The 26818-nt window shown below is 43.6% G+C and overlaps 2 protein-coding genes across 12 annotated transcripts; one reads left to right on the top strand and one right to left on the bottom strand.

Annotated features, from left to right (window-relative positions):
* Positions 1-371: 371 nt before the first annotated feature.
* Positions 372-23137, bottom strand: rnmt (RNA (guanine-7-) methyltransferase). Of its 3 annotated transcripts, none has more exons than XM_024395188.2 (11): positions 23024-23137; positions 21457-21716; positions 21222-21348; positions 20945-21067; positions 20595-20710; positions 19592-19773; positions 14394-14558; positions 11085-11202; positions 8984-9085; positions 7905-7938; positions 372-1655 (listed from the first exon to the last, which is right to left on the bottom strand). In XM_024395188.2, the coding sequence occupies exons 2-11, from the start codon at positions 21631-21633 to the stop codon at positions 1618-1620; spliced, it is 1182 nt and encodes a 393-aa protein (XP_024250956.1). In that variant the 5' UTR covers positions 21634-21716; positions 23024-23137; the 3' UTR covers positions 372-1617. The 3 variants fall into 3 exon arrangements, with proteins under 3 accessions (XP_024250956.1, XP_024250957.1, XP_024250954.1); XM_024395189.2 differs by lacking the exon at positions 23024-23137 and adding an exon at positions 22715-22854; XM_024395186.2 differs by lacking the exon at positions 23024-23137 and adding an exon at positions 22214-22385.
* On the top strand, positions 22541-25693 carry fam210aa (family with sequence similarity 210 member Aa). 9 transcript variants are annotated; one of them, XM_024395194.2, is made up of 5 exons: positions 22541-22662; positions 23431-23468; positions 23645-24053; positions 24588-24699; positions 24860-25693. In XM_024395194.2, the coding sequence occupies exons 3-5, from the start codon at positions 23674-23676 to the stop codon at positions 25157-25159; spliced, it is 792 nt and encodes a 263-aa protein (XP_024250962.1). In that variant the 5' UTR covers positions 22541-22662; positions 23431-23468; positions 23645-23673; the 3' UTR covers positions 25160-25693. The 9 variants fall into 9 exon arrangements, with proteins under 9 accessions (XP_024250962.1, XP_024250961.1, XP_024250958.1 ...); XM_024395193.2 differs by having other exon boundaries at positions 23627-24053; XM_024395198.2 differs by lacking the exon at positions 22541-22662 and adding an exon at positions 22991-23122.
* Positions 25694-26818: the final 1125 nt, after the last annotated feature.

The following is a 26818-nucleotide window of genomic DNA, read 5'->3' as shown; positions in this document are numbered from 1 at the left end:
CCCTTAAAATCAAAGATCCACCCCACCATATTTTCCAATAGGTATGGGATTATTTTCTGCTCATGCATTCTCATTTTGACGACAAACCCGCCACTAGTGTGTGTGGCCAAAGGGCTCTATTTTCATGTCATCCAACAAATGCCTGGGGTTTGCTAAATCGCATAGGTACTTGGACTGGAACCAGTGCTTTGGTCAAATATTGGCCGCTAAATTAATATGATAACATGAATAGCGAACTCCTTTCACAATTTCAAATTCTGATGTCGCAATATACTGCATCATCAGGGGTAGACAACCAGATTTAGCCACGGGCCCAAAAATACATTGTAATTTGAACATGACAATTATTTCATACCTTGATTACATTGAGAGACAATCACATGTTATTTTATTTGTGGGAATACTTTGGAACAGGTTTCCTCAATTCAACTCATTTTAGGTAAATTCCTTGGGGGGGGGCCAATGGGCCCTGGTCAATAGTAGTGCACAAGATAGAGAATAGACAGAAGGAACACATACACCAGGTAATCAACATAGGGTTACATAAAGGTTTGATGTGTTGATCAGGGTGATTACCTGAATCATAGTTGAGCCTTAAAATACCTCTACAAGGTCATCTTACTTCAAACTAGCATTGATCCACTGATCTAATCCTCTTGAAGAATCAATTCAGCAGTGAGACTGGACTGCAGAGAAACAGGCTTCTACCTGGAAATAGTCCAAATCTGGTAGAAATGTGTGTTGGAGACAGTACCCAAAGCTGCCCATCATTTGCAATTCTGAAATGTGAAAATGTATGACTACTTTGATGCCTGTGCTATGCATCCTTAAATGTCATTTAAGAGTAAGTAACACCCTATTTATTATTTAAGTGATAATGCCCTCAAAGGCGGTGTTTGGAGGATATATTGGCATGGGTGTGTTGTCTCAGGCCAGCAAACCGTGCCAATATACCTTCAAAACACCAGCTTTAAGGGCATTATCACTTAAATAATAAATAGGATGTTGTTGGAACTCTTAAAGGACTGTTGAAAACTAAAAGTTAGTCTTAAAAAAAAGTGACAATGTCTAGATGCTTTTTATAGTGGAGATCAAGGTTATAAATGGCCTGGCTGGGCTGATGAGACAGGATTGTGCAGTCAGATGGAACGGAGTAAATAGGCATTTTAACGTCATAGATTTAGCCAGTGGTAACTTGTGGAATAGACACCGGGCTGGAATGCGCTTTTAACCAATCAGCATTCAGGATTAGACCCACCCGTTGTATAATACACATCACTCCAGTTAAAAGACATCACTAGGTTAAATGACCAGGATAAAGGTGAAGTAAACACTGGACAGATATGAGCTACAGATGATGACAACAGTCTGGCTGTAGCTGATATAATAAGAACCAGAGGATAGATTGATGGATGGATGGGCAAGACAAGCTTACTCAAACCAATAATATTTCACAACAGGAAAACATTAAAACTACTTCTTTTTTTTTACCATGCTCTGCAGTGGGCAGCAAGTCAGTTCTTTAAAAAAAAATCCCCCCCCCCAAACATACCAAACAAAAAAACAGTGTAATATTGACGAGTCGACCTGTCAAACTGGAGTTCTCTTCTCTGGCATTCAGGACATTTTCTCAAATGCAAACACCAGGTATATGCCTTAGAGAGAGAGAGATGGAGAGAGAGAGATGGAAGAAAGAGTTAAATTTAACAGGGTCCTCATTAGCTAGTGCAGGAAGAGTATTAGAGAGAGATATTAATCAAACATAATTAAAACAACTCATTTGCAGACAGGCCACTGCAGTGTCACAACCTCAACTCAGAGCAGAAGAATTTGGTCCAACCAAAAATATTGCCTTACATGTTCTTGATTAAAGGCCTAGTGCAGTCAAAAACGTGATTTATCTGTGTTTTATTTATACAGTGCATTCAGAAAGTATTCAGACTGCTTCACTTTTTCTACATTTTTACGTTACAGCTTTATTCTAAAATGGATTACATTGTTTTTCCCCCTCATCAATCTACACACAATACCCCATCATGACAAAGCAAAAACAGGTTTGTAGAAATGTTTGTAAATTGATTATTTTATTTGTTTTTAAATGTAAGTATTATATTTACATAAGTATTCAGTACTTTGAAGTCTTCTTGGGTATGACACTACAAGCTTGGGGCACCTGTATTTGGGGAGTTTATCCTATTCTTCTCTGAAGATCCTCTCAAGTTCTGTAGGGTTGGACACAGCTTTTTACAGGTCTCTCCAGAGATGTTCGATCGGGTTCAAGTCCGGGCTCTGGCTGGGCCACTCAAGGACATTCAGAGTCTTGTCCCGAAGCCACCCCTGCATTCTCTTGGTTGTGTGCTTAGTGTCATTGTCCTGTTGGAAAGTGAACCTTCACCACAGTCGGAGGTCCTGAGCACTCTGGAGCAGGTTTCATCAAGGACCTCTGTACTTTGCTCCATTCATCTTTCCCCCATCTTCACTAGTCTCCCAGTCCGTGCCACTGAAAAACATCCCCACTGCATAATGCCGCAACCATCATGAGTCACTGTAGGGATGGTATTGGCCAGGTGATGAGCGGTGCCTGGTTTCCTACAGACGTGACTCTTTGCATTCAGGCCAAAGAGTTAAAACTTGGTTTCATCAGACCAGAGAATCTTGTCTCTCATGGTCCTTTAAGAGTCCTTTATGTGCCATTTGGCAAACTCCAAGCGTGCAGTCATTTTACTGAGGCGTGGCTTCAGTCTAGCCACTCAACCATGAAGGCCTGATTGATGGAGTGCTGCAGAAATTGTCCTTCTGGAAGGTTCTCGCATCTCCACAGAGGACCTCTGTCATGATCGGGTTCCAAGACACATCCTTGGCCAATGCTGCAGACATTTTTTGTACCCTTCCCCAGATCTGTGCTTCGACACAATCATGTCTCGGAGCTCTACGGACAATTCCTTCAATCGCATGGCTTGGTTTTTGCTCTGACATATACTGTCAACTGTGGAACCTCAGACAGGTGTCCCAAATCATGTCCAATCAATTGAATTTACCAAAGGTGGACTCCAATCAGGTTGTAGAAACATCTCATGAATGATCAATGGAAACAGGATGCACCGGAGCTCAATTTGGAGTCTCATAGCAACGGGTCTGAATACATAAATAAGGTCTGTTTTTTATTTGTAATACATTTGCAAAAATGTCCCAAAATCTGTTCTCGATTTTGTAATTTTGGGGTATTGTGTGTAGATTGATGAAGGAAAACCATGAATTTAATACATTAAAATAAGGCTGCAATGTAAGAAAAAGTGAAGAAAAAAAAAAGTGAAGGGGTCTGAATACTTTCCGATTGCACTGTATGTCCACACTAAGGATGGAATAATACTGTGAAAATGATAAAGGCCCTTTTAGTTTAGGAGCTGTTTGAAAAGACTGCCTATAATTTCAGCCTGTTTTAGGTGGGATGGAGTTTTGACCTGCCTGGTGCCATCACCTGGCGGTAAATTAGTTAATAGACCAATAAGAGCGTTCCAAACCCCTCTGCCAATAACAGCTAGTTTTCAGTTCTCCTCCCCAGTCAGACCACTCCCAAACAATCCTAGCTAAATTCTTGCTTGAGAAATTGCTCTTTGCTAAGAAACTATTTTTTGTTTTTATTCAAATGGTCATAAAGAAACAATCACAGTAAGGTTATGGGATGTTAACGTTTAACCGTTAATTGGTTAGCTGCTGAAAATACATTACACCGGTCAGTCTAGTGTTAATTTGCATAATTTAGTGGAATTAAATTGGCGCGCGTGTATTTTCATTAGTCTTCATGATTCTTGTTTATCACACAGCATACACAGCCTAGTTTGAGGAGCACCTGTCAAACAGCGTGAGAGCAACTCCTCAAAATGCTGGTACTGGTGTTAAACATGTGCTTTTAAGCACAGTCAATGCACAACAAATAATTCTAAATGTATGTTAAAAACCGTTCTGATGGTCACGATTTAAGAGGTACTATTTTTATTTCTCAAGCTCAACTCAACATAATTAAAGCGATTCATTTATAAAGACAATCCCAGCATTTATCTCCTGTTCTATTGGTTTTCATATCAACTTTCTTTCTTTGAGATCATAGTGGAAGAACACTCAAAGCCTCAAAGATTATCCAATTAACAAGCCAGTTAGCTACCACATACATGTATTGTCAAACTGTAAACAGAGTAGCAGAAACAAAAACGTGTGAAGCCTTTACTACAGAAGATATTTCAAAAACAGACCAATTTGTGAAATTGTTCATCTGACATGTGGTTGCTTGAGGCTTGATGCTCACAGAATCAGTAGGCTATTAAAACACTCACTCAAACAGAAGCAGGTTGGGTCCTATTTCTGTAGATATGCAGTACCAGTCATCCTATTTCTGTAGATATACAGTACCAGTCATCCTATTTCTGTAGATATACAGTACCAGTCAAAAGTTTGGACACTAACCTAAATCAAGGGTTTTTATTTTTACTCTGTCCTACATCGTAGAATTTTTAAAAAGCAACAATATTAAAAAGGTTCATTGCAGCCGCTTTAATCTCAATAGCAAATCATTTCTAGGTAACGATTAAGTACACTACATGATCAAAAGTATCTGGACATCTGCACATCGAACCTCTCATTCCAAGATCATGGGCATTAATATGGAGTTGGTCCTCCCTTTGCTGCTATAACAGCCTCCATTCTTCTGGGAAGGCTTTCCACTACATGTTGGAACGTTGCTGCAAGGACTTGCTTCCATTCAGCCACAAAAGCATTAGTGAGGTCTGGCACTGATGTTGGGCAATTAGGCCTGACTCGCAGTCAGCCTTCCAATTCAACCCAAAGGTGTTCGATGGAGTTGAGGTCAGGGCTCTGTGCAGGCCAGTCAAGTTCTTCCACACCGATCTCGACAAACCATTTCTGTATGGACCTCGCTTTGTGCATGGGGGTATTGTCATGCTGAAACAGGAAAGGGCCTTCCCCAAACTGTTGCCACAAAGCTGGTAGCACAGAATCGTCTATGTCATTGTATGCTGTAGCGTTGAGATTTCCCTCCACTGGAACTAAGTGGCCAAGCACAAACCATGAAAAACAGCCCCAAACAATTTTTCCTTCTCCGCCAAACTTTACAGTTGGCACTATGCATTGGGTCAGGTAGCATTTTCCTGGCATCTGCCAAACCCAGCTTCATCCATTGGACTGCCAGATGGTGAAGCGTGATTCTTCACTCCAGAGAACGCGCTTCCACTGGTCCAGAGTGCAATGGCGGCGATGTCAGTTCTTGTGCTAACGTTGCTTCCAGAGGTAGTTTAGAACTCAGTAGAGAGTGTCGCAACCGAGGACAGACCATTTTTACACTTCAACTTCACAATAACAGCACTTACAGATGACTATTCTACTGGCAATGTTTGTCTATGGAGATCGCATGGCTGTGAGCTCGATTTTATACACCTGTTAGTAATTGGTGTGGCTGAAATAGCAGAAACCACTAATGTGAAGGGGTGTCCACATACTTGTATTTTGACCAATTTAATTGAAAACAAAAATAGCTTCTTAGCAAGAGCAATTTCTCAAGCAAGAATTTTGCTATGACTGTCTGTTAGTGATCTGAGTGGGGAAGGGAAAACCAAAAACTAGCTGTTATTGGCAGAGAGGTTTGGAACTCTTATTGGTCTGTAAATTAATTTACCGGCTGGTGATGTTACTCTTGGCTTGGCCCTAATTTAAGTGCTATCGGTCACCTCTGGCCGCATGGCCAAGGACCAGTCAGCCATCCCACCCTCTGACGTTAGCCAACCTAGCTAATCAAAAATGTTCATTTATTAACCTCAGCTTGACTACCACCATATAGCTATTTATATACAGTAGCCTAGGTTTGTTTCATACACTTCTATTTGGGTTGAAAAGTTACACCTTCAAATGTTCTAAATGGAATGAAACCCCAGTGTTCTGTCTCTTATCGTATCCATCCAGGAATTCTCATTTCCTAGGTCTTTTGGCCTATTAGGCATCTCTTTTTTCATGCTTGGTCTTGTAAGTTAACCTAGGACCTATACTGAACATATAAGTACAACACGCAACAATATATTTTTTTTTACTGAGTTACACTTCATAAGCAAAAAAAAACAGTCAATTGAAATAAATTCATTAGGCCCTAATCTATAGATTTCACATGACTGGGAAAACAGATATGAATCTGTTGGTCACAGACACCTTAAAAAAAAGTAGGGGCGTGGATCAGAAAACCAGACAGTATCTGGTGTGACCTCCATTTGCCTCATGTAGCGTGACATCTCCACATAGCGAGTTGATCAGGCTGTTGATTGTGGCCTCTTGTCCCCCTCCTCTTTAATGTGCGAAAGGAACTGGAACAAGCTGTTTTACACGTCAATCCAGAGCATCCCAAACATGGGTGAGATGTCTGATGAGAATGCAGGCCATGGAAGAACTGGGACATTTTCAGCTTCCAGGAATTGTGTACAGATCCTTGCAACATGGGACTATGCATTATGCTGAAACATGAGGTGATGGCGGCGGATGAATGGCCAGATCTCGTCACGGTGTTTCTGAGCATTCACTTTTCCAATGATAAAATGCAAAGGTGTTTGTTGTCCGTAGCTTATGCCTGCCCATAACACAACCCCACCATGGGACACTCTATTCACAACGTTGACATCAGCAAACCGCTCGTCCACACAACGGCAATCACGCTGTCTGCGGTTGTGAGGCCGGTTGAACGTACTGCCAAATTCTCTAAAAAGACATTGGAGGCAGTTTATGGAAGAGAAATTAACCTTTCATTCTCTTGCAACAGCTCTGGTAGACAGTCCTGCAGTCAGCATGCCAATTGCACGCTCCCTCAAACTTGAGACATCTGTGGCATTGTGTTGTGACAATACTGTATATTTTAGTGGCATTTTGTCCCCAGCAAGGTGCACTTGTATAATAATAATTGTTTAATTAGGTGGATGGATTATCAAGAAACAGGTGTGTCATATCTTGGCAAAGGAGAAATGCTCACTAACAGGGATGTAAATGAATTTGTGCACAACATTTGAGTGAAATCAGCTTTTTGTGGATATGGAACATTTCTGGTATCTTTTATTTCAGCTCATGAAACATGGGACCAACACTTTACATGTTGCGTTCATATTTTTGTTCAGTGTATATGTCTATAAATATGCTTTGTATGTGTATCCATTCATTTGACTAAGTTATTAAATAATACAAAGCTTTGATATTTGCTTCTCATGACCATTTATTGATCTTTGTCGGCAAAAGCATAATACTTGAATGCGCATGGTTTTACTATAGTGTTAAATGGAATCAGATATTAGACTTTATTTTAATTGGATAGTCAATTCATGGGTCATATGTGAGTTATATAATATACACATATCAAAGATGACCCCACTACATCACCAGGCCAAAATGCCACCCCGCCAAAACAGGCTGAAATTTCAAGCAGTCTTTTCAAACAGGTCTTATACCATATACTTTTCACAATGTCACAGTATTACTCCAACCTCAGTGTGGACATATATATGAAAGTGACATTTTTGAGTGCACTGGGCCTTTAAAGTTTTATATTGTCCTATACGAGATTCTGTAGAGAAATCATTATGACGGTACTATGCCTAATATCCACGACCAAGCTAACAATTAATAACACCACAGCGTTGAGTCTCTAAACCAGAAAGACTATTGAAGTAAACATTATGTAATATACATTCATCTTTACATCTCTAGCTGTGAAACAATACATTTCAGCCTTTACTGACATTACACTGTAAAATTAGATTAGAAACAGTAGATTAATACTTAGAATTAGATTCTGAACTAATGACTAATACTGTTAGTAGAAGCAGTTAACATGACAGGTTAGAAACCAAACCCATGGTACATACTTGTTGCCTCCCACTCAGACTTGCTCAATGTTCCCTGTACAGAACAGACAAGAGGCAATACAGAATGGTCACACGTCTGTTTCTGAACATGATCAAGTATTGAATATTCTAATGTTTCTGAACATAATCAAGTATTAGATAGTATAATGTTCATTTTAAAACACTGTCCTTAGGTACCATGAAAGACTCTTGATTAGAAATGCATCTATTAAATGTGTGTAAACTCTTTCACTGACTGCATCATTAACATTTCTTTAAGGGGCAATCTGCACTTCCAACAACAACAAAGCCCATCCCTCCACTTGTTTTGGTAAAAATATGAGGGATGGGGCTGGAGAAAAGTAACCACAAAAAGAGACAGATCTATGGATCCAAGGGCTGATCATCCATGAGATCAAAAGTATAGTTTTAACCAGGTTTGGGGGCTATAGAGTGTTTGTTGACAATTTCATTATTTACCTTAGAGAAAACAAGGCAGTATTTTGGGTTCTGATGGGGTAGGACAGTTGAACTAATCTCATGAGGCATGTATATGTTATATTCTTCAAGAATCAAATGGTTATATAATTAATTTAACAGTCCAAATATGTATTTAAATAGCAGATTGCCCCTTTAAATAAAGTAGTTTCACAAAAGCTAAAAGGTTCAAAGTGATATCTCATTGTAATCTTAGCTTCCCTAAGATTTATTTTAGCAGCAGTGACATAGTTGGCGTAGGGGGTGGCATGGTTTTAGAGGCCCTCTTGGCTGCGGAGTTGAAATTGTAATGTTTTAAAACAAATTTACTGCAATTGTACACATTTTGCAGTGTTCTTATGCTGTCTGAGTGACTCAAATTATCAATAAATCAATGGATGCCATGAAATGTGTTTTATAGACTCTCCCTGACTGTCTTTTTTATTTTGGTGATTGTTAGTTCTTGAAGATGATCGTATTGAAAAATATATTGTTCCGTTATCTTTTCTACATACTTTGGTGGTTTAAGTTTATACTGAAAACACTGCATCTAAATATCTATTGTAGTCATGGAGTTGTGCTTGCCAATATGAAAACAGGTCCCCAGACATTCATTCTCTTACCAACGGCAGCCTGACATTAGGGCTGTCAGCCTTCTCCTTGGCGTGATCATAATCATCAAGGTTGTCTGAGGATGACTTGTTCTTGTTGTCTGTCGGGAAAGACTGACACAACAACACAATTACAGCAACTTCCAAGTTCTATTGAGCCAGGTTGAGTCACAACGTGTGGCCGTAGACTCAGCGGGTCTATAATACACTCCGGATACATAAAGAGACTTGTCCTTGGTTACTGATGTTAAGAACACCTCTTTCTCTGCGGAGGTCCTAAACAGGGGCATGATCAATTTGAAGGCTGTCGCTCCGGGCTAGTGAAGACTTGATCTTGTTTCCAGATGCTACACAGACACACGCTATCTGAAGAACGGACTAATCCTCATGTCAAAAGCTATGGGACATCATTGAAACAATTCCTGGTTCATCAAATCATAAAAAGTTTGCTTTAATAAATAAAATTAATAAAAATTTGATTTGATTTGATTAATAAATTAGTGTGACCTTTGTATTGCATTCACCTAAAGTACAGCTTTTCTGTCCAGATTGGAACTGTGTTACCTTCACTTCATATCATTAACAGAGATACTGGTGTGTCTGTACCAGAGAGAGTCATATCATTAACAGAGGTACTGGTATGTCTGTACCAGAGAGAGTCATATCATTAACAGAGGTACTGGTTTGTCTGTACCTGAGAGTCATCATACATTTTATATTTGAGATTCTTCAAGTAGCCACCCTTTGTCTTGATAACTTTGCACACTCTTGGCATTCTCTCAACCAGCTTCATGAGGTGGTCACCTGGAATGCATTTCAATTAACAGGTCTGCCTTGGTAAAAGTTCATTTGTGGAATTTCTTTCCTTCTTAATGCGTTTAAGCCAATCAGTTGCGTTGTGACAAGGTAGGGATGGTATACAGATGATAGGTCTATTTGGTAAAATATTATGACAAGATCAGCTCAAATAAGCAATGAGAAACTATAGTTCATCATTACTTTAGGACAAAGGTCAGCGAATCTGGAAAATGTCAAGAACTTTGAAAGGTTCTTCAAGTGCAGTCGCAAAAACCATCAAGCGCTATAATGAAACTGGTTCTCATGAGGACCATCACAGGAAAGGAAGACCCAGAGTTACCTCTGCTGCAGAGGATACGTTCAGTAGAGTTAACTGCACATCAGATTGCATCCCAAATAAATGATTCACAGAGTTCAAGTAAGAGACACATCAACTGTTCAGAAGAGACCGCGTGAATCAGGCCTTCATGGTCAAATTGCTGCAAAGAAACCACTACTAAAGGACACCAATAATAAGAAGAGACTTGCTTTGGCCAAGAAACACAAGCAATGGACATTAGACTGGTGGAAATCTGTCCTTTGGTCTGATGAGTCCAAATTTTGGATTTGATTCCAACAGCCGTGTCTATGTGAGAAGCAGAGAAGTTGAAATTATTATCTCCACATGTGTGGTTCCCACCGTGAAGCACGGAGGAGGTGTGATGGTGCTTTGCTGGTGACACTGTCAGTCATTCATGGCACACTTAACCAGCATGGCTACCACATCATTCTGCAGCGATACGCCATCCCATCTGGTTTGCGATTAGGGGGACTATCATTTGTTTTTCAACAGTTTCTCAACAGGACAATGACCCAACACACCTCCAGGCTATTTTACCAAGATTTTACCAAGAAGGAGAGTGATGGAGTGCTGCATCAGATGACCTGGCCTCCACAGTCACCCTACAACCCAATTGAGATGGTTTGGGATGAGTTGGACCGCAGAGTGAAGGAAAAGCAGCCAACAAGTGCTCAGCATATGTGGGAACTCCTTCAAGACTATTAGAAAATAATTCCAGGTGAAGCTGGTAGAGACAATGCCAAGAGTGTGCAAAGCTGTCAAGGCAAAAGGTGGCTACTTTGAAGAATCTCAAATATATTTTCCATTTGTTTAACAGTTTTTTGGTTACTACATGATTCCATGAGTGCTATTTCATAGTTTTGATGTCGTCACTATTAATTTTACAATGTAGAAAAAAGTAAAGAAAAAGTAAAGAAAAACCCTTGAATGACTAGGTGTCCAAACTTTAGACTGGTAGTGTATATTGATCCCCACCTCCAGCGCTTGCATCCTCTGCATCAACATCTTGTGCTGGTCGTTCTTTATGTGCTCCTCAAAGAACTGGGAGAACGTTTTCTTAAACACCAGACGCATGTTGTACTTCTTGGCCATCCTGTCAATAGAACACACTAGTTTAGCTCACTGGTGATATAACAAAGTATATTTACAAGAATCTCAGACATTGTGACACTTGGGATCATAACACAGAACAACTACAAAATGTATTTACCAATGAATACAAAGACGTTATCAATGAAAGCATTCTGTTTGTGAGGTCAAGTTTTGCCAGGTGCTTGACTGATTCCATGTCATTCTTTGGCCACCATCTTCTGGTATCTTCTAATATTACAATATGACTAAAATACCAAGTCAAGACAGTTCCCTGCCTTCCTACAAAATGTTAAAAACAAATGTTATGCCCAGGGGTTGGAACCGGTTACCAGTTCAGGGAACAGAACAGAAAACCGGAAAATAAAATGTTTAAGGAAGTGAAACAGAACTTGTAATGAAAGTCATCCATACCGTGATTTTAAAAGCATGGGAACCTGTTAATACCAATATTTTAAAAGCATGGGAACCTGTTCATTACGATATTTTACATTCCATAAATGTTTATCTAGTCCCACAAAAAAACAAAAGAAAACGCAACAAAGCGCCTATGCAAAGCCCTCGCCGTCTCACTGAGAAACATATTCTAGTGTCCGCAGTCTGAACATCTGCTCTAGTATGTGTGGTGTTAAGGCTACTGTAGCCCCTTCCCCTCTGAAGCCCAGGCTACAGTAGCCCCCACCCCCCTCTGAAGCCCAGGCTACTGTAGCCCCTCCCTCCCCTCTGAAGCCCAGGCTACTGTAGCCCCCCGAAGCCCCTCCCCCTGAAGCCCAGGCTACCGTAGCCCCCTCCCCTCTGAATCCCAGGCTACCGTAGCCACTCCCCCTGAAGCCCAGTCTACCGTAGCTCCTCCCCCTGAAGCCCGGGCTACCGTAGCTCCTCCCCCTGAAGCCCGGGCTACCGTAGCTCCTCCCCCTGAAGCCCGGGCTACTGTAGCTCCTCCCCCTGAAGCCCGGGCTACTGTAGCTCCTCCCCCTGAAGCCCGGGCTACTGTAGCTCCTCCCCCTGAAGCCCGGGCTACTGTAGCTCCTCCCCCTGAAGCCCGGGCTACTGTAGCTCCTCCCCCTGAAGCCCGGGCTACTGTAGCTCCTCCCCCTGAAGCCCGGGCTACTGTAGCTCCTCCCCCTGAAGCCCGGGCTGCTGTAGCTCCTCCCCCTGAAGCCCGGGCTGCTGTAGCTCCCCCCCTGAAGCCCGGGCTACTGTAGCTCCTCCCCCTGAAGCCCGGGCTACTGTAGCTCCTCCCCCTGAAGCCCAGGCTACTGTAGCTCCTCCCCCTGAAGCCCAGGCTACTGTAGCTCCTCCCCCTGAAGCCCAGGCTACTGTAGCTCCTCCCCCTGAAGCCCAGGCTACTGTAGCTCCTCCCCCTGAAGCCCAGGCTACTGTAGCTCCTCCCCCTGAAGCCCAGGCTACTGTAGCTCCTCCCCCTGAAGCCCAGGCTACTGTAGCTCCTCCCCCTGAAGCCCAGGCTACTGTAGCTCCTCCCCCTGAAGCCCAGGCTACTGTAGCTCCTCCCCCTGAAGCCCAGGCTACTGTAGCTCCTCCCCCTGAAGCCCAGGCTACTGTAGCTCCTCCCCCTGAAGCCCAGGCTACTGTAGCTCCTCCCCCTGAAGCCCAGGCTACTGTAGCTCCTCCCCCTGAAGCCCAGGCTACTGTAGCTCCTCCCCCTGAAGCCCAGGCTACTGTAGCTCCTCCCCCTGAAGCCCAGGCTACTGTAGCTCCTCCCCCTGAAGCCCAGGCTACTGTAGCTCCTCCCCCTGAAGCCCAGGCTACTGTAGCTCCTCCCCCCCTGAAGCCCAGGCTACTGTAGCTCCTCCCCCTGAAGCCCAGGCTACTGTAGCTCCTCCCCCTCTGAAGCCCAGGCTACTGTAGCTCCTCCCCCTGAAGCCCAGGCTACTGTAGCTCCTCCCCCTGAAGCCCAGGCTACTGTAGCTCCTCCCCCTGAAGCCCAGGCTACTGTAGCTCCTCCCCCTGAAGCCCAGGCTACTGTAGCTCCTCCCCCTGAAGCCCAGGCTACTGTAGCTCCTCCCCCTCCGAAGCCCAGGCTACTGTAGCTCCTCCCCTCTGAAGCCCAGGCTACTGTAGCTCCTCCCCCTCTGAAGCCCAGGCTACTGTAGCTCCTCCCCCTCTGAAGCCCAGGCTACTGTAGCTCCTCCCCCTCTGAAGCCCAGGCTACTGTAGCTCCTCCCCCTCTGAAGCCCAGGCTACTGTAGCTCCTCCCCCTCTGAAGCCCAGGCTACTGTAGCTCCTCCCCCTCTGAAGCCCAGGCTACTGTAGCTCCTCCCCCTGAAGCCCAGGCTACTGTAGCTCCTCCCCCTCTGAAGCCCAGGCTACTGTAGCTCCTCCCCCTCTGAAGCCCAGGCTACTGTAGCTCCTCCCCCTCTGAAGCCCAGGCTACTGTAGCTCCTCCCCCCTCTGAAGCCCAGGCTACTGTAGCTCCTCCCCACTCTGAAGCCCAGGCTACTGTACTGACGCTTCATTATTAGCTAGAGTAGAATGGATTCACTTTTTCAATGTTAGTTAAAGATACTATAGGCCTAGTTCACATTTTATGTTGGATTATTAACTACAAAAAGGTAAGACGTGTTTTTAATTCTGGTGCCGCTCTAAATACACAAACTTGTTAGATAGCTGTAGCTTGTTAGATAGCTGTAGCTTGTTAGATAGCTGTAGCTTGTTAGATCGCTGTAGCTTGTTAGATCGCTGTAGCTTGTTAGATAGCTAGCTCAAAGGACATTCAAAGTTCCTCCAAAGAAGCTGCTCCTCTGTAGGTCCTAATTCAGATAATGCATGTCATAACATGCCCAGCGCTTCAAGCCTCCTCCTCAACACGCTCTCACTCTCTTCCCATCCGCAAAGTTTCAGTCGCATCTTGCACCATAGGCTACACTTCTGTTCAACACCATGTAAACAACTAGCTTGCCTTCTCTATCCGCACTGATTGGTGAAGTAATTTAACAAGGTAAATGTAAAAACCTAATTTCACAGGTTAATATACACCAGTACTTTTTTGGGGGGTTCGAACCGGTCCAGAACTTTATTTTGCTGGTCGGAACAGTGTAATGGCCAAACCAAATGGTGGTTCTGTTCAGAATGAAACGATTGGAAATGAATTTCAGTGCCAACCCCTGGTAAAGACATCTACTTCAATTTTCACAAGCAGGTGGATTCACTTGACCAAAATGTTGCAACACTTACTCTTCAAACAGAGGGAAGTAAACCAGGAACTCTGGGACATTGACCACCCCCTCCAGATTAAAGTCATACTGACAACCGAACAGAGGGTAGTCTCCCTTCTTCTGAAACGTCACACTGAACACCTCATTACCAAAGGAGTTAGAGTCTAAGGTCTCCACACGCTTCCTGAAGGGGAAAAGAACACAAGCCATCAAGTCTATAAATCATGTCATCAAGCCACTGACAGTAACCATCAGGTTGATACCATGTCATCAAGCCACTGAAAGTAACCATCAGACCAGCAGGTAGATATGTCATCAAGCCACTGACAGAAACCATTAGACCAGCAGGTAGATATGTCATCAAGCCACTGACAGTAACAATTAGACCAGCAGGTTGATATCATGTAATCAAGCCACTGACATAAACCATAAGAACAGCAGGTCGATATCATGTCATCAAGCCACTGACAGTAACCATTAGACCAGCAGGTAGATATGTCATCAAGCCACTGACAGTAACAATTAGACCAGCAGGTTGATATCATGTAATCAAGCCACTGACAGTAACCATCAGACCAGCAGGTTGATACCATGTCATCAAGCCACTGACAGTAACCATCAGAACAGCAGGGAGATACCATGTCATCAAGCCACAGACAGTAACCATCAGACCATCAGGATGATACCATGTCATCAAGCAACTGACAGTAACCATCAGAACAGCAGGTAGATACCATGTCATCAAGCCACTGACAGTAACCATCAGAACAGCAGGGAGATACCATGTCATCAAGCCACAGACAGTAACCATCAGAACAGCAGGGAGATACCACGACATCAAGCCACTGACAGTAACAATCAGACCAGCAGGTAGATACCATGTCATCAAGCCACTGACAGTAACCATCAGACCATAAGGATGATACCATGTCATCAAGCAACAGACAGTAACCATCAGACCAGCAGGTTGATACCATGTCTTCAAGCCACTGAAAGGAACCATAAGAACAGCAGGTTGATACCATGTCATCAAGCAACTGACAGTAACAATTAGACCAGCAGGTAGATATGTCATCAAGCCACTGACAGTAACCATTAGACCAGCAGGTTGATATCATGTAATCAAGCCACTGACAGTAACCATCAGACCAGCAGGTTGATACCATGTCATCAAGCCACCAACAGAAACCATTAGACCAGCAGGTTGATACCATGTCATCAAGCCACTGACAGTAACCATCAGACCAGCAGGTAGATATCATGTCATCAAGCCACTGACAGTAACCATCAGGTTGATACCATGTCATAAAGCCATTGACAGTAACCATCAGACCAGCAGGTAGATATCATGTCATCAAGCCATTGACAGTAACCATCAGACCAGCAGGTAGATATCATGTCATCAAGCCACCGCCATAAACCATTAGACCAGCAGGTTGATACCATGTCATCAAGCCACCGCCATAAACCATTAGACCAGCAGGTTGATACCATGTCATCAAGCCACCAACAGAAACCATTAGACCAGCAGGTTGATACCATGTCATCAAGCCACTGACAGTAACCATCAGACCAGCAGGTCGATATGTCATCAAGTCATCAAGCCACATGACAGTAACCATCAGACCAGCAGGTTGATATCATGTCATCAAGCCACTGACAGTAACCATCAGACCAGCAGATACCATGTCATGATATGTAACCATCAAGGTTGATGGGTCCACTGACAGTAACCATCAGACCAGCAGGTTGATATCATGTCATCAAGCCACTGACAGTAACCATCAGACCAGCAGGTTGATACCATGTCATCAAGCCACAGACAGTAACATTCAGACCAGCAGGTTGATACCATGTCATCAAGCCACTGACAGTAACCATCAGACCATAAGGTGATACCATGTCATCAAGCAACTGACAGTAACCATTAGACCAGCAGGTTGATACCATGTCATCAAGCAACTGACAGTAACCATCAGGTCGATACCATGTCATCAAGCAACTGACAGTAACCATCAGGTCAATACCATGTCATCAAGCCACTGACAGTAACCATCAGGATGATATCATGTCATCAAGCCACTGACAGTAACCATCAGGATGATATCATGTCATCAAGCCACTGACAGTAACCATCAGACCAGCAGGTTGACATGTCATCAAGCCACTGACAGTAACCATCAGACCAGCAGGTTGATACCATGTCATCAAGCCACTGAGAGTAACCCTCAGACCAGCAGGTAGAAATCATGTCATCAAGCCACTGACAGTAACCATCAGGTCGAAATCATGACATCAAGCCACTGACAGTAACCATCAGACCATCAGGATGATATCATGTCATCAAGCACTGACAGTAACCAGCAGGTTGATACCATGTAATCAAGCCACTGACAGTAACCATCAGACCAGCAGGTTGATACCATGTCATCAAGCAACTGACAGTAACCATCAGACCAGCAGGTTGATACCATGTCATCAAGCCACTGACAGTAACCATCAGACCAGCAGGTTGATACCATGTCATCAAGCCACTGACAGTAACCATCAGACCAGCAGGTTGATACCATGTCATCAAGCAACTGACAGTAACCATCAGACCAGCAGGTTGATACCATGTCATCAAGCCACTGACAGTAACCATCAGACCAGCAGGTTGATACCATGTCATCAAGCCACTGACAGTAACCATCAGACCAGCAGGTTGATACCATGTCATCAAGCAACTGACAGTAACCATCAGACCAGCAGGTTGATACCATGTCATCAAGCCACTGACAGTACCATCAGACCAGCAGGTTGATACCATGTCATCAAGCCACTGACAGTAACCATCAGACCAGCAGGTTGATACCATGTCATCAAGCCACTGACAGTAACCATCAGACCAGCAGGTTGATACCATGTCATCAAGCCACTGACAGTAACCATCAGACCAGCAGGTTGATACCATGTCATCAAGCCACTGACAGTAACCATCAGACCAGCAGGTTGATATGTCATCAAGCCACTGACAGTAACCATCAGACCAGCAGGTTGATACCATGTCATCAAGCCACTGACAGTAACCATCAGACCAGCAGGTTGATATCATGTCATCAAGCCACTGACAGTAACCATCAGGTCGAAATCATGACATCAAGCCACTGACAGTAACCATCAGACCATCAGGAAGATATCATGTCATCAAGCCACTGACAGTAACCATTAGACCAGCAGGTTGATACCATGTCATCAAGCCACCAACAGAAACCATCAGACCAGCAGGTAGATATCATGTCATCAAGCCACTGACAGTAACCATCAGACCAGCAGGTTGATACCATGTCATCAAGCCACTGACAGTAACCATCAGACCAGCAGGTAGATATCATGTCATCAAGCCACTGACAGTAACCATCAGACCAGCAGGTAGATATGTCATCAAGCCACTGACAGTAACCATCAGACCAGCAGGTAGATACCATGTCACCAAGCCACTGACAGTAACCATCAGACCAGCAGGTTGATACCATGTCATCAAGCCACTGACCGTAACCATCAGACCAGCAGGTTGATACCATGTCATCAAGCCACTGACAGTAACCATTAGACCAGCAGGTAGATATCATGTCATCAAGCCACTGACAGTAACCATCAGACCAGCAGGTAGATACCATGTCATCAAGCCACTGAAAGTAACCATCAGACCAGCAGGTAGATATCATGTCATCAAGCCACTGACAGTAACCATCCGACCAGCAGGTAGATATCATGTCATCAAGCCACTGACAGTAACCATCAGACCAGCAGGTAGATACCATGTCATCAAGCCACTGACAGTAACCATCAGACCAGCAGGTAGATATCATGTCATCAAGCCACTGACAGTAACCATCAGACCAGCAGGTAGATATCATGTCATCAAGCCACTGACAGTAACCATCAGACCAGCAGGTTGATATGTCATCAAGCCACTGACAGTAACCATCAGACCAGCAGGTTGACATGTCATCAAGCCACTGACAGTAACCATCAGACCAGCAGGTTGATATGTCATCAAGCCACTGACAGTAACCATCAGACCAGCAGGTTGATATGTCATCAAGCCACTGACAGTAACCATCAGACCAGCAGGTTGATATGTCATCAAGCCACTGACAGTAACCATCAGACCAGCAGGTTGATATGTCATCAAGCCACTGACAGTAACCATCAGACCAGCAGGTAGATATCATGTCACAAAGCCACTGACAGTAACCTCAGTCAAAGGCTGTGAGTATCACTAAAGTGGTTCCTGAGACATTAAACACTGCTCAAGGCATTGAGAGTTCTAATAATCTGCGCAGAATGGCTCAATGGTGAACGTGCAAAAAAAAGTCAGAATTCAGATGCCATTGTTTTAGCACTACCCACAGAGTTCGTAAGCTACAGTGTGCGACATGGTTCAAATGTGCCAATAAATCAGCTACCTTTTAGTTTTTTTTCAAATTGCCGGCATCTTGAAGCTGAACTTGGTATCATGTATATGGTGCAAATGCCCATAAATTAAATAAAACTCACCACACACATCACTAACCAGGTTTCCACCAACCCTTTAATGCGAGTAAATTATGTTGGAAGAATAAAATGTCACAATAGGCCTCAGAAAGAGAACGTTGGTAAACTTTCCAAATGTCGACCAAACAAACTACACTTTTTATCTCTAAAAGGAATTAGGCGAGAAATAGTGGTGGAACTGCCTTTACGGGCAAACATTGATAATAAGCATTTAATTGAAGTAAACTTGGGAGTCACGGGATATGTTGTGTAGTCCTCCCACTATGACTCGTCCGGAAACCATGCAGTTTACAAGGCTACAGATGAAATAAGTTGAGATGAACTTCAGAGGGTGGTGAAAGTTCCTGGTGATGAGCTAGATGCTTCTTTCCAATAAATATTGAGGGTCTTATTCTGGTGACATGATGAGCGATGCTTGACTGCCGTTTGACTAATAAAAATGGCCATAATATCATGTAGGTATCCTTCCCAACCTCTGCCAGCCGTTGGCACACTCGCTATATAATCAAACAAAATGTGACAAAAGCATCAGTTGTCTCGATTTGAAAATGCAATGGAAAACCATTTAAAAATTTATTTTTTTTGGTCCTGAAATTAAAAGTAATTTATGTGCACTATGTCATCACGCACAGCCATTTCAAATATGTCTGGTGTGGTGCCTATGAAGTATCTACTTACACCAGTTCATATGCATCTGGTGTGGTGCCTATGAAGTATCCTCCTGGTCTCAGCCTCTCACAGGCGTTCTTCAACATCAGGTCCGCCTGCTGCTGAGTCTCAAAGGAGTAGTGGTACACAAACTGACAGCTGGTCACATCAAACTCCATCTTAGGATCCTTCAGCTTGTCTGTCAGCAGCTCCTGAAGAAAGAGGGGAAACAGATGAAATACCACCATGCAATGTTGGTGGTATCGAGAGGTTGGAAGAATGTTGTGAATGAATGGTGCCTCGACACCGGGCAATGTGACACGGTGCCTCGACACCGGGCAATGTGACACGGTGCCTCGACACCGGGCAATGTGACACGGTGCCTCGACACCGGGCAATGTGACACGGTGCCTCGACACCGGGCAATGTGACACGGTGCCTCGACACCGGGCAATGTGACACGGTGCCTCGACACCGGGCAATGTGACACGGTGCCTCGACACCGGGCAATGTGACACGGTGCCTCGACACCGGGCAATGTGACACGGTGCCTCGACACCGGGCAATGTGACACGGTGCCTCTACACCGGGCAATGTGACACGGTGCCTCTACACCGGGCAATGTGACACGGTGCCTCTACACCGGGCAATGTGACACGGTGCCTCTACACCGGGCAATGTGACACGGTGCCTCTACACCGGGCAATGTGACACGGTGCCTCTACACCGGGCAATGTGACACGGTGCCTCTACACCGGGCAATGTGACACGGTGCCTCTACACCGGGCAATGTGACACGGTGCCTCTACACCGGGCAATGTGACACGGTGCCTCTACACCGGGCAATGTGACACGGTGCCTCTATACCAGGCAATGTGACACAGTGCCTCTACACTAGGATAATGTATGAGTGAAAGTTACATTTATTTCTGCACACAGAACATTGTGATATTCTGATTTTCTAGTTTTTACAGACCAAAACAAATGACCACTTTGTGTTGTATGTGTAGAGAGAGGGTGTGTCTGTGTGTACCTTGGTACAGTCGGCTGTGATGAACTCTGCAGAGAAGATACGCTCGTTAGGATGACCCCTCTTCCTCATATACTCATAACGAACCTGGCACTGCTCCACCGACACTGCTGCTATGTCTGAGAACACAACATGAAAAATAAAGTAGTTCACCCCAAGGCTTCTTTTCAACAGGCCTTCCCCTATTTCTCATGTCCGCTGTACCTACTGCTCAGAACACCAGCGAGGAGAGGACCCAAGCAATCAAGAGAAGACTGAGAAAGATCCTAGATGTGGTTGGGAACAAGCTTTTTGTAATCATGCTGACTGTTACTCAGACAGAAAAAAATGGCTAAATATTGTCCTGTCCCTACCTGCACAGACCAACCGGCTAATGTGTCCTTTCCTCCACTTGAGCAGGTCTCCACCTTTCCCACAGCCCAGATCCAGAACAGACAGCTCTCTGCGGCTCTGACGTACCGTGTCCAGGATCTCACCTGGGAGGATGGGAGGGACCACTAGTTGACAAGATATCATGACCACAAATATAAAGACTAACTGAGTGCAAACTCGCCCTGAGGAATCTTCTGTATTTAAATCAGCTAGCAGATGAACAGTGGAAACATTTTTAATAGTCATTTAGAATCTCACCAATTAGAACACTTTTAAGCCAGTTGTTGAAATTCCTCATGTAGAATATTCTGCTCTGGCTCCTGGCAGCGAGGCCGGTCTCCTGGAGCGTGTTGTAGTGGGTCGCCACCTTCTCTCCATGACCATGCTGGTACATGGGGGGAGAGAACGAGAGAGGGAGATGATTCACTGATATCTCATTCAATAGTTATCTAATTAATCAGTTCAGATCCTTTCTAATTCATCCATTTCTTACCTGTTTCTTAGTTGGAGAGCCGTCATCCTCTTCCTCATCGTCATGCTTCCTCTTGGTAGTAGACTTCTGTCCTATACTGGACCCACTGTTTCGGTCTACACTGGAAGACAGATGCCCATTCCCACCCTCTCCTGTCTCTGTCTTTGACAGGTCCACAGCCTGATCAACCTCTGCCATCTCCACTGGTCAGAGAAGAGTCAACTTTGGCAGGAGTGTTTTGTCAAAATAATTGCAATGGCACGTTCAACTTCAGTAAATTTCTGCAAATAATTTGTAAAATCAAGAGATGTTATTTACTTTCACAGAACAAGGTAGCTAACGTTATATGCTAGTGAAATGCATCTAAGCTAACATTACTGGTACTTGGTTTTTCAAATGTATCTAAATGATTTAGCTAGTTAGACAGTATGAAAGTGCCAGTTGAAAGCTGTTTGTGTTCTGTATATGAGATAAGCAGCTTCTGAACTGGAAAAAGATCAATAACAACAATGTGTAACTTAGTTTGAGTGGAAGTAGCACCAGCTAGCTGGTTACAGTAGCAAGCTAACTGGCTAAGAATATTTCATCCTGGATAGCATCATTTGCACATATGAAAAAAACACTTTTACAAGTCGCTTGGTGCAAAGAGCAAAGTACAATGTAATTATTTCAACGTGTTGAAAACATTATGGGGAAAAAAAGCTAGCTAACGAACGGCACTGTACATTTAGCTACAAGACCGCATAACATTGTTAAAAACCACAGTGTTCACACTCACTTGAGTTTTCCGCCATTAAGCGTTTGCGACGGTCGTCATTTTGTAGTTTCCAACACCAAAATAGACGGTATCCCGCCCCCTACTGGCCCGGAGTGCGATGGATGCTTTTTGATGACTGACTGCTGTTATGTAATATTACTTTTTATCACATTATCTGTTAGCTATAGGGGAACACATTATGTAATATGCGAAGAAAATCAACATGCTTTCATTGTGTTTTGTGTGATCAAGTGATGCTTTCAATTTTTGTAGAAAACGCAACAAACGTCAGTGGCGTGTTTGGTGGTGCAGAGCTGCCGAATATCTGGACTACTCTTCCCACAAATCCTTGCGGGCCTATCACTTGACGTAATATTTATGCGACGTGAGGATTTTCTGCTGAATTCCAGAAGGACAAATCGAAACTTTAGCCTGGGTTGAAAGAACGAAACACCATGTCGGATTGTCAAGTACGTTCATTTAAATATATGATGATATATGTACGTTGTGTTGGTGGCTTACATTGTGCGTTCCCATCAACGTTGTGCGATGTTTGGGGCCTCCCGAGTGGCACAGCGGTCTAAGGTACTGCATCTCAGTGCTAGAGGCGTCACTACAGACCCTGGTTCGATCCTGGGCAGTATCACAACCGACCGTGACCGGGAGTCCCATAGGACATAGCACAATTGGCCCAGCGTCGTCCGCGTTATGGGAGGGGTTGGCCCGGGTAGGCCTTCATTGTAAATATTAATTAGTTCTTAACTGGCTTGGCTGGTTAAATAAAGGTTAAATGAAATTAAAATGTTGCTAACTAACCAACGACGTGCGTACCTTGATCATTGAGTTTTGGTACACAAGTCCAATGGAACGCTGCGTTCGCCTTGCATTATTGGGTTGCAGAAGCAATTGCAGTGCGTTCGGAAATCGGAAGTATGCATCCAATTGTAGGCGTAGACTTGAACAGAAATAGTAGAAAATGGTGAATGATGAACTGTTGTTGCACGAACAAGTGGATTACATAATGGAAAACGTTTAATTGATCAAGGTCAAGGTGTTGCTTATCTTTAAACTATTAATGCAATCCATGCTTTGATTTGTGTAGCGATCAGCGAGCTAGCTACATGAAATTGTGGTTCAATACCTAGATAGAAGTTCATTGAACATGAGTGAGTGATAGAACATTGAGTTGGATGGTTATCCTAGATAACTAGCTTAAGTTTGCTTGTCTTCCATTTCAGCAACTGGATCAACTTTACTGAACCGTTATTCAACTAAGGTAGCTATGGCATTGTTCTGTTTTACACATTCAACATGCACCAAGTATTACAGTAGTCGCGTTAATGTCATCCATTGTTGAGAAAAAATTGAACTTTTCTGATCACATCAATAAAACGTGTGAATACAAAAACGCTCATTGGAACCAAGTGTGTGTAGTGTGTTGTTTTGCTACAGAGGGTGGACTTGGCAGCAACCGTAAGAAGATGCAGCATCTCTTTAACCAGAGAGCGTTGTGGCAATCAGCTGCCCTGCGCTCCATGCTTCTGGGCCCAGTTACCTTGCAGCCGTCCACTATCTTGGGTCCACGGATGGCCTCCTACTTCCTCAGGAACTCTTGCCTCATCCCCAGCCCACGCTGGGTGAGCACATCAGGAGCAGTGTGGACCACAGCACCCCGTAAGTCCACCACAGAAGAAGGCCATAGCCAGGCTGACCCAGGCCAGGAGGATATCCTGGGGGACCGGTCCATTGGGCTGGTCCAGAGGTTCAGGAGAACTCTAAAGCAGTATGGGAAGGTCATGATTCCCCTTCACCTCATCACCTCTTCCATGTGGTTTGGGACGTTTTATTATGCTGCCATGCAGTAAGTTTGATTTAATCTTTATCTATGTAGGGAAGTCCCAATGTCTCTTTTGCAAGGGAGCTCTGTATCACAAAAATGCAGCATGAAATACAAAGTACATAATAAGGAACACGATATTATAACAAACAGTTCTATGCTACGCTGCCATGCAGAAAGTTACGAGTAATAAAGTTGTACAGCAATATCAAAATATTACTTTGCAAACTGAAATGAGAGGAAGGGACAAAGACAAACCCATAAACATTCATGTGAGATGTTTTTCTGATGCTGTTTCTGTTACTCCTCTCCATATGGGCATTAGTGATAATGGGCTTTTCTCCATCCCCCGGTCAACCTGAGGTTACTGGCTGACAGACACAGCTGAGTCTCATTTAGATGGACAACCCTGATTGTTTAATCAGAATAGTGTACGCCTGACCTGCTTTATTTAGGCTCAGACTAGGCTGGGCCCAGTGACGGTCATTATTTTAGTTGTTGACACTTGACTGACTTGATGTGTCATAGAAAATTAACCATATTAAATGAACCATTTAGGGGTATAAATGTGGTTCCGTTTCTGGAGTATGTTGGATTCCCGGAGAAGCTTGTTAAGCTGTTGGAGCATTCCCAGAGTGGCTATGCACTGACTGCGTATGCCATGTACAAGGTAAGAATGCTCATCTCATTACACATTTGGACTGCATGTTGGACTGCATGTTGAACTATGGCAGTTCTTTTGAGTGTTGGCCCAGAGCTAAATCACCACATTCATCTAAACACATCATACAAATCACATTAACCACAATGTCCATGTTGTTTATTGCCAGATTGCCACCCCAGCCAGGTACACCTTGACATTAGGGGGGACATCCCTCTCGATCAGGTACCTCCGTAAACATGGCCACATGACCACCCCACCGCCTGTTAAGGAGTATCTGCAGGACAAGATGGAGGAGACCAGGGGACGCCTTTCTGAGAAGATGGAGGAGACCAAGGACAGGTTCTCTGAGAAGATGGAAGAGACCAGAGATCGTCTGTCGGGGAGGATTGGGGATAACAAGGACAAGTTGGCAGAGAAACTCCAAGAGACCAAAGACAAAGTGTCTTTCAGAAAGAAGCCGGAGTAGATAACATGTTAATTCCTGGATATAATTAAGTAGATGTTCATATGGCCACTATAGCCCTTCAAAAGGATGGGTGGACACATCACCCTAAACTGACTTCATCAGACACCATACTCATAACATCTAAGCATTTCTCTTCTCACCTCCACGTCTGCTTGACTGCAAATAGTAGGCTGCTGCACCTGCTCAAATAGCAAAGGTTACATTGGATCTGGTAAGTAAGGAGAAAAATAGTTATATGAAGTTAAAAGTAGGAAAAAGGGTGCTATATTTTCTGGGAAATATTTGGATGAAGGAGTGATTCCAGAAGAACATGGTATGTGTGGTAGAGGAGTGGGCTTTGAATTGTTTCACTGCAGAAGTAGACTATTAAACACTTAATGTCCCCAGTCAGTCACAACCACAACATTCACACTGGCTCATGTTACAAGAAGGTTGTTGTTTTTACAATGTTATATTGAGAGATGTATCTGAAATATGAAAAAGTACTTGTTGTCCATTGGCTTTCCAATTAAAACAACTGTTCAGTAAGATGTGCTACATGGTTTTCTAGGTTTGATTTCAGCTGAAATACTCAAATATAAAATGTGTTATTGGTACAGTCTTAACCATGTTGGTGATGTTTGGAGTAGGAAGCCTTAATGTCAAACTGATCTTTTCTTTTGCTTTTAGTACACCACCATTACATTCAAATCAAATATTATTTGTCACATGCTTCTTAAACAACAGATGTAGACTAACAGTGAAATGCTTACGGGCCTTTCCCAGCAATGCAGAGAGAAATAATAACAAGGAATAAATATGCAATCAGTAACGATAACATGGCTGTATACACGGTGTACCAGTACTGAGTCACTGATAACATGGCTGTATACACGGTGTACCAGTACTGAGTCACTGATAACATGGCTGTATACACGGTGTACCAGTACTGAGTCACTGATAACATGGCTGTATACACGGTGTACCAGTACTGAGTCACTGATAACATGGCTGTATACACGGTGTACCAGTACTGAGTCACTGATAACATGGCTGTATACACGGTGTACCAGTACTGAGTCACTGATAACATGGCTGTATACACGGTGTACCAGTACTGAGTCACTGATAACATAGCTATATACACACAGTACCAGTACTGAGTCGATTTGCAAGGGTACAAGGTAAGAGGTAGATATGTACATATAGGTAGGGATAAAGTGACTAGGCAACAGGATAGATCATAACCAGTAACAGCAGCGTATGTGATGAGTCAAGAGTTAATGCAAAAAGTATCAACACAAATGTAAACACAACATGTGAAGTGTTGGTCAAATGTTTCATGAGCTGAAAAAAAATCCCAGAAATGTTCTATACACACAAAAAGCTTATTTCTCTCAAATTTTGTGCACAAATATGTTTATATCCCTTTTAGTTTGCATTTCTCTTTTTCCAAGATAATCAATCCACCTGACAGGGTTGGTATATCAAGAAGTTGATTAATTAAACTGCATGATCCTTACACAGCTGCACCTTGTGCTTGGGACAATAAAAGGCCACTCTAAAATGTAAGGATCTGTGCACAATTCCTGGAAGCTGAAACTGTCCCAGTTCTTTCATGGCCTGCATACTAACCTGCCATTTAGAGCCAGCAGCATACCACCCTGCATACCACTGATG

Source organism: Oncorhynchus tshawytscha, unplaced genomic scaffold (genome assembly GCF_018296145.1).
Source record: "Oncorhynchus tshawytscha isolate Ot180627B unplaced genomic scaffold, Otsh_v2.0 Un_contig_4682_pilon_pilon, whole genome shotgun sequence".
Classification (NCBI taxonomy): domain Eukaryota; kingdom Metazoa; phylum Chordata; class Actinopteri; order Salmoniformes; family Salmonidae; genus Oncorhynchus; species Oncorhynchus tshawytscha.
Note: the sequence above shows the minus strand (reverse complement) of the source record. Positions and strands in the feature narration are given on the sequence as shown.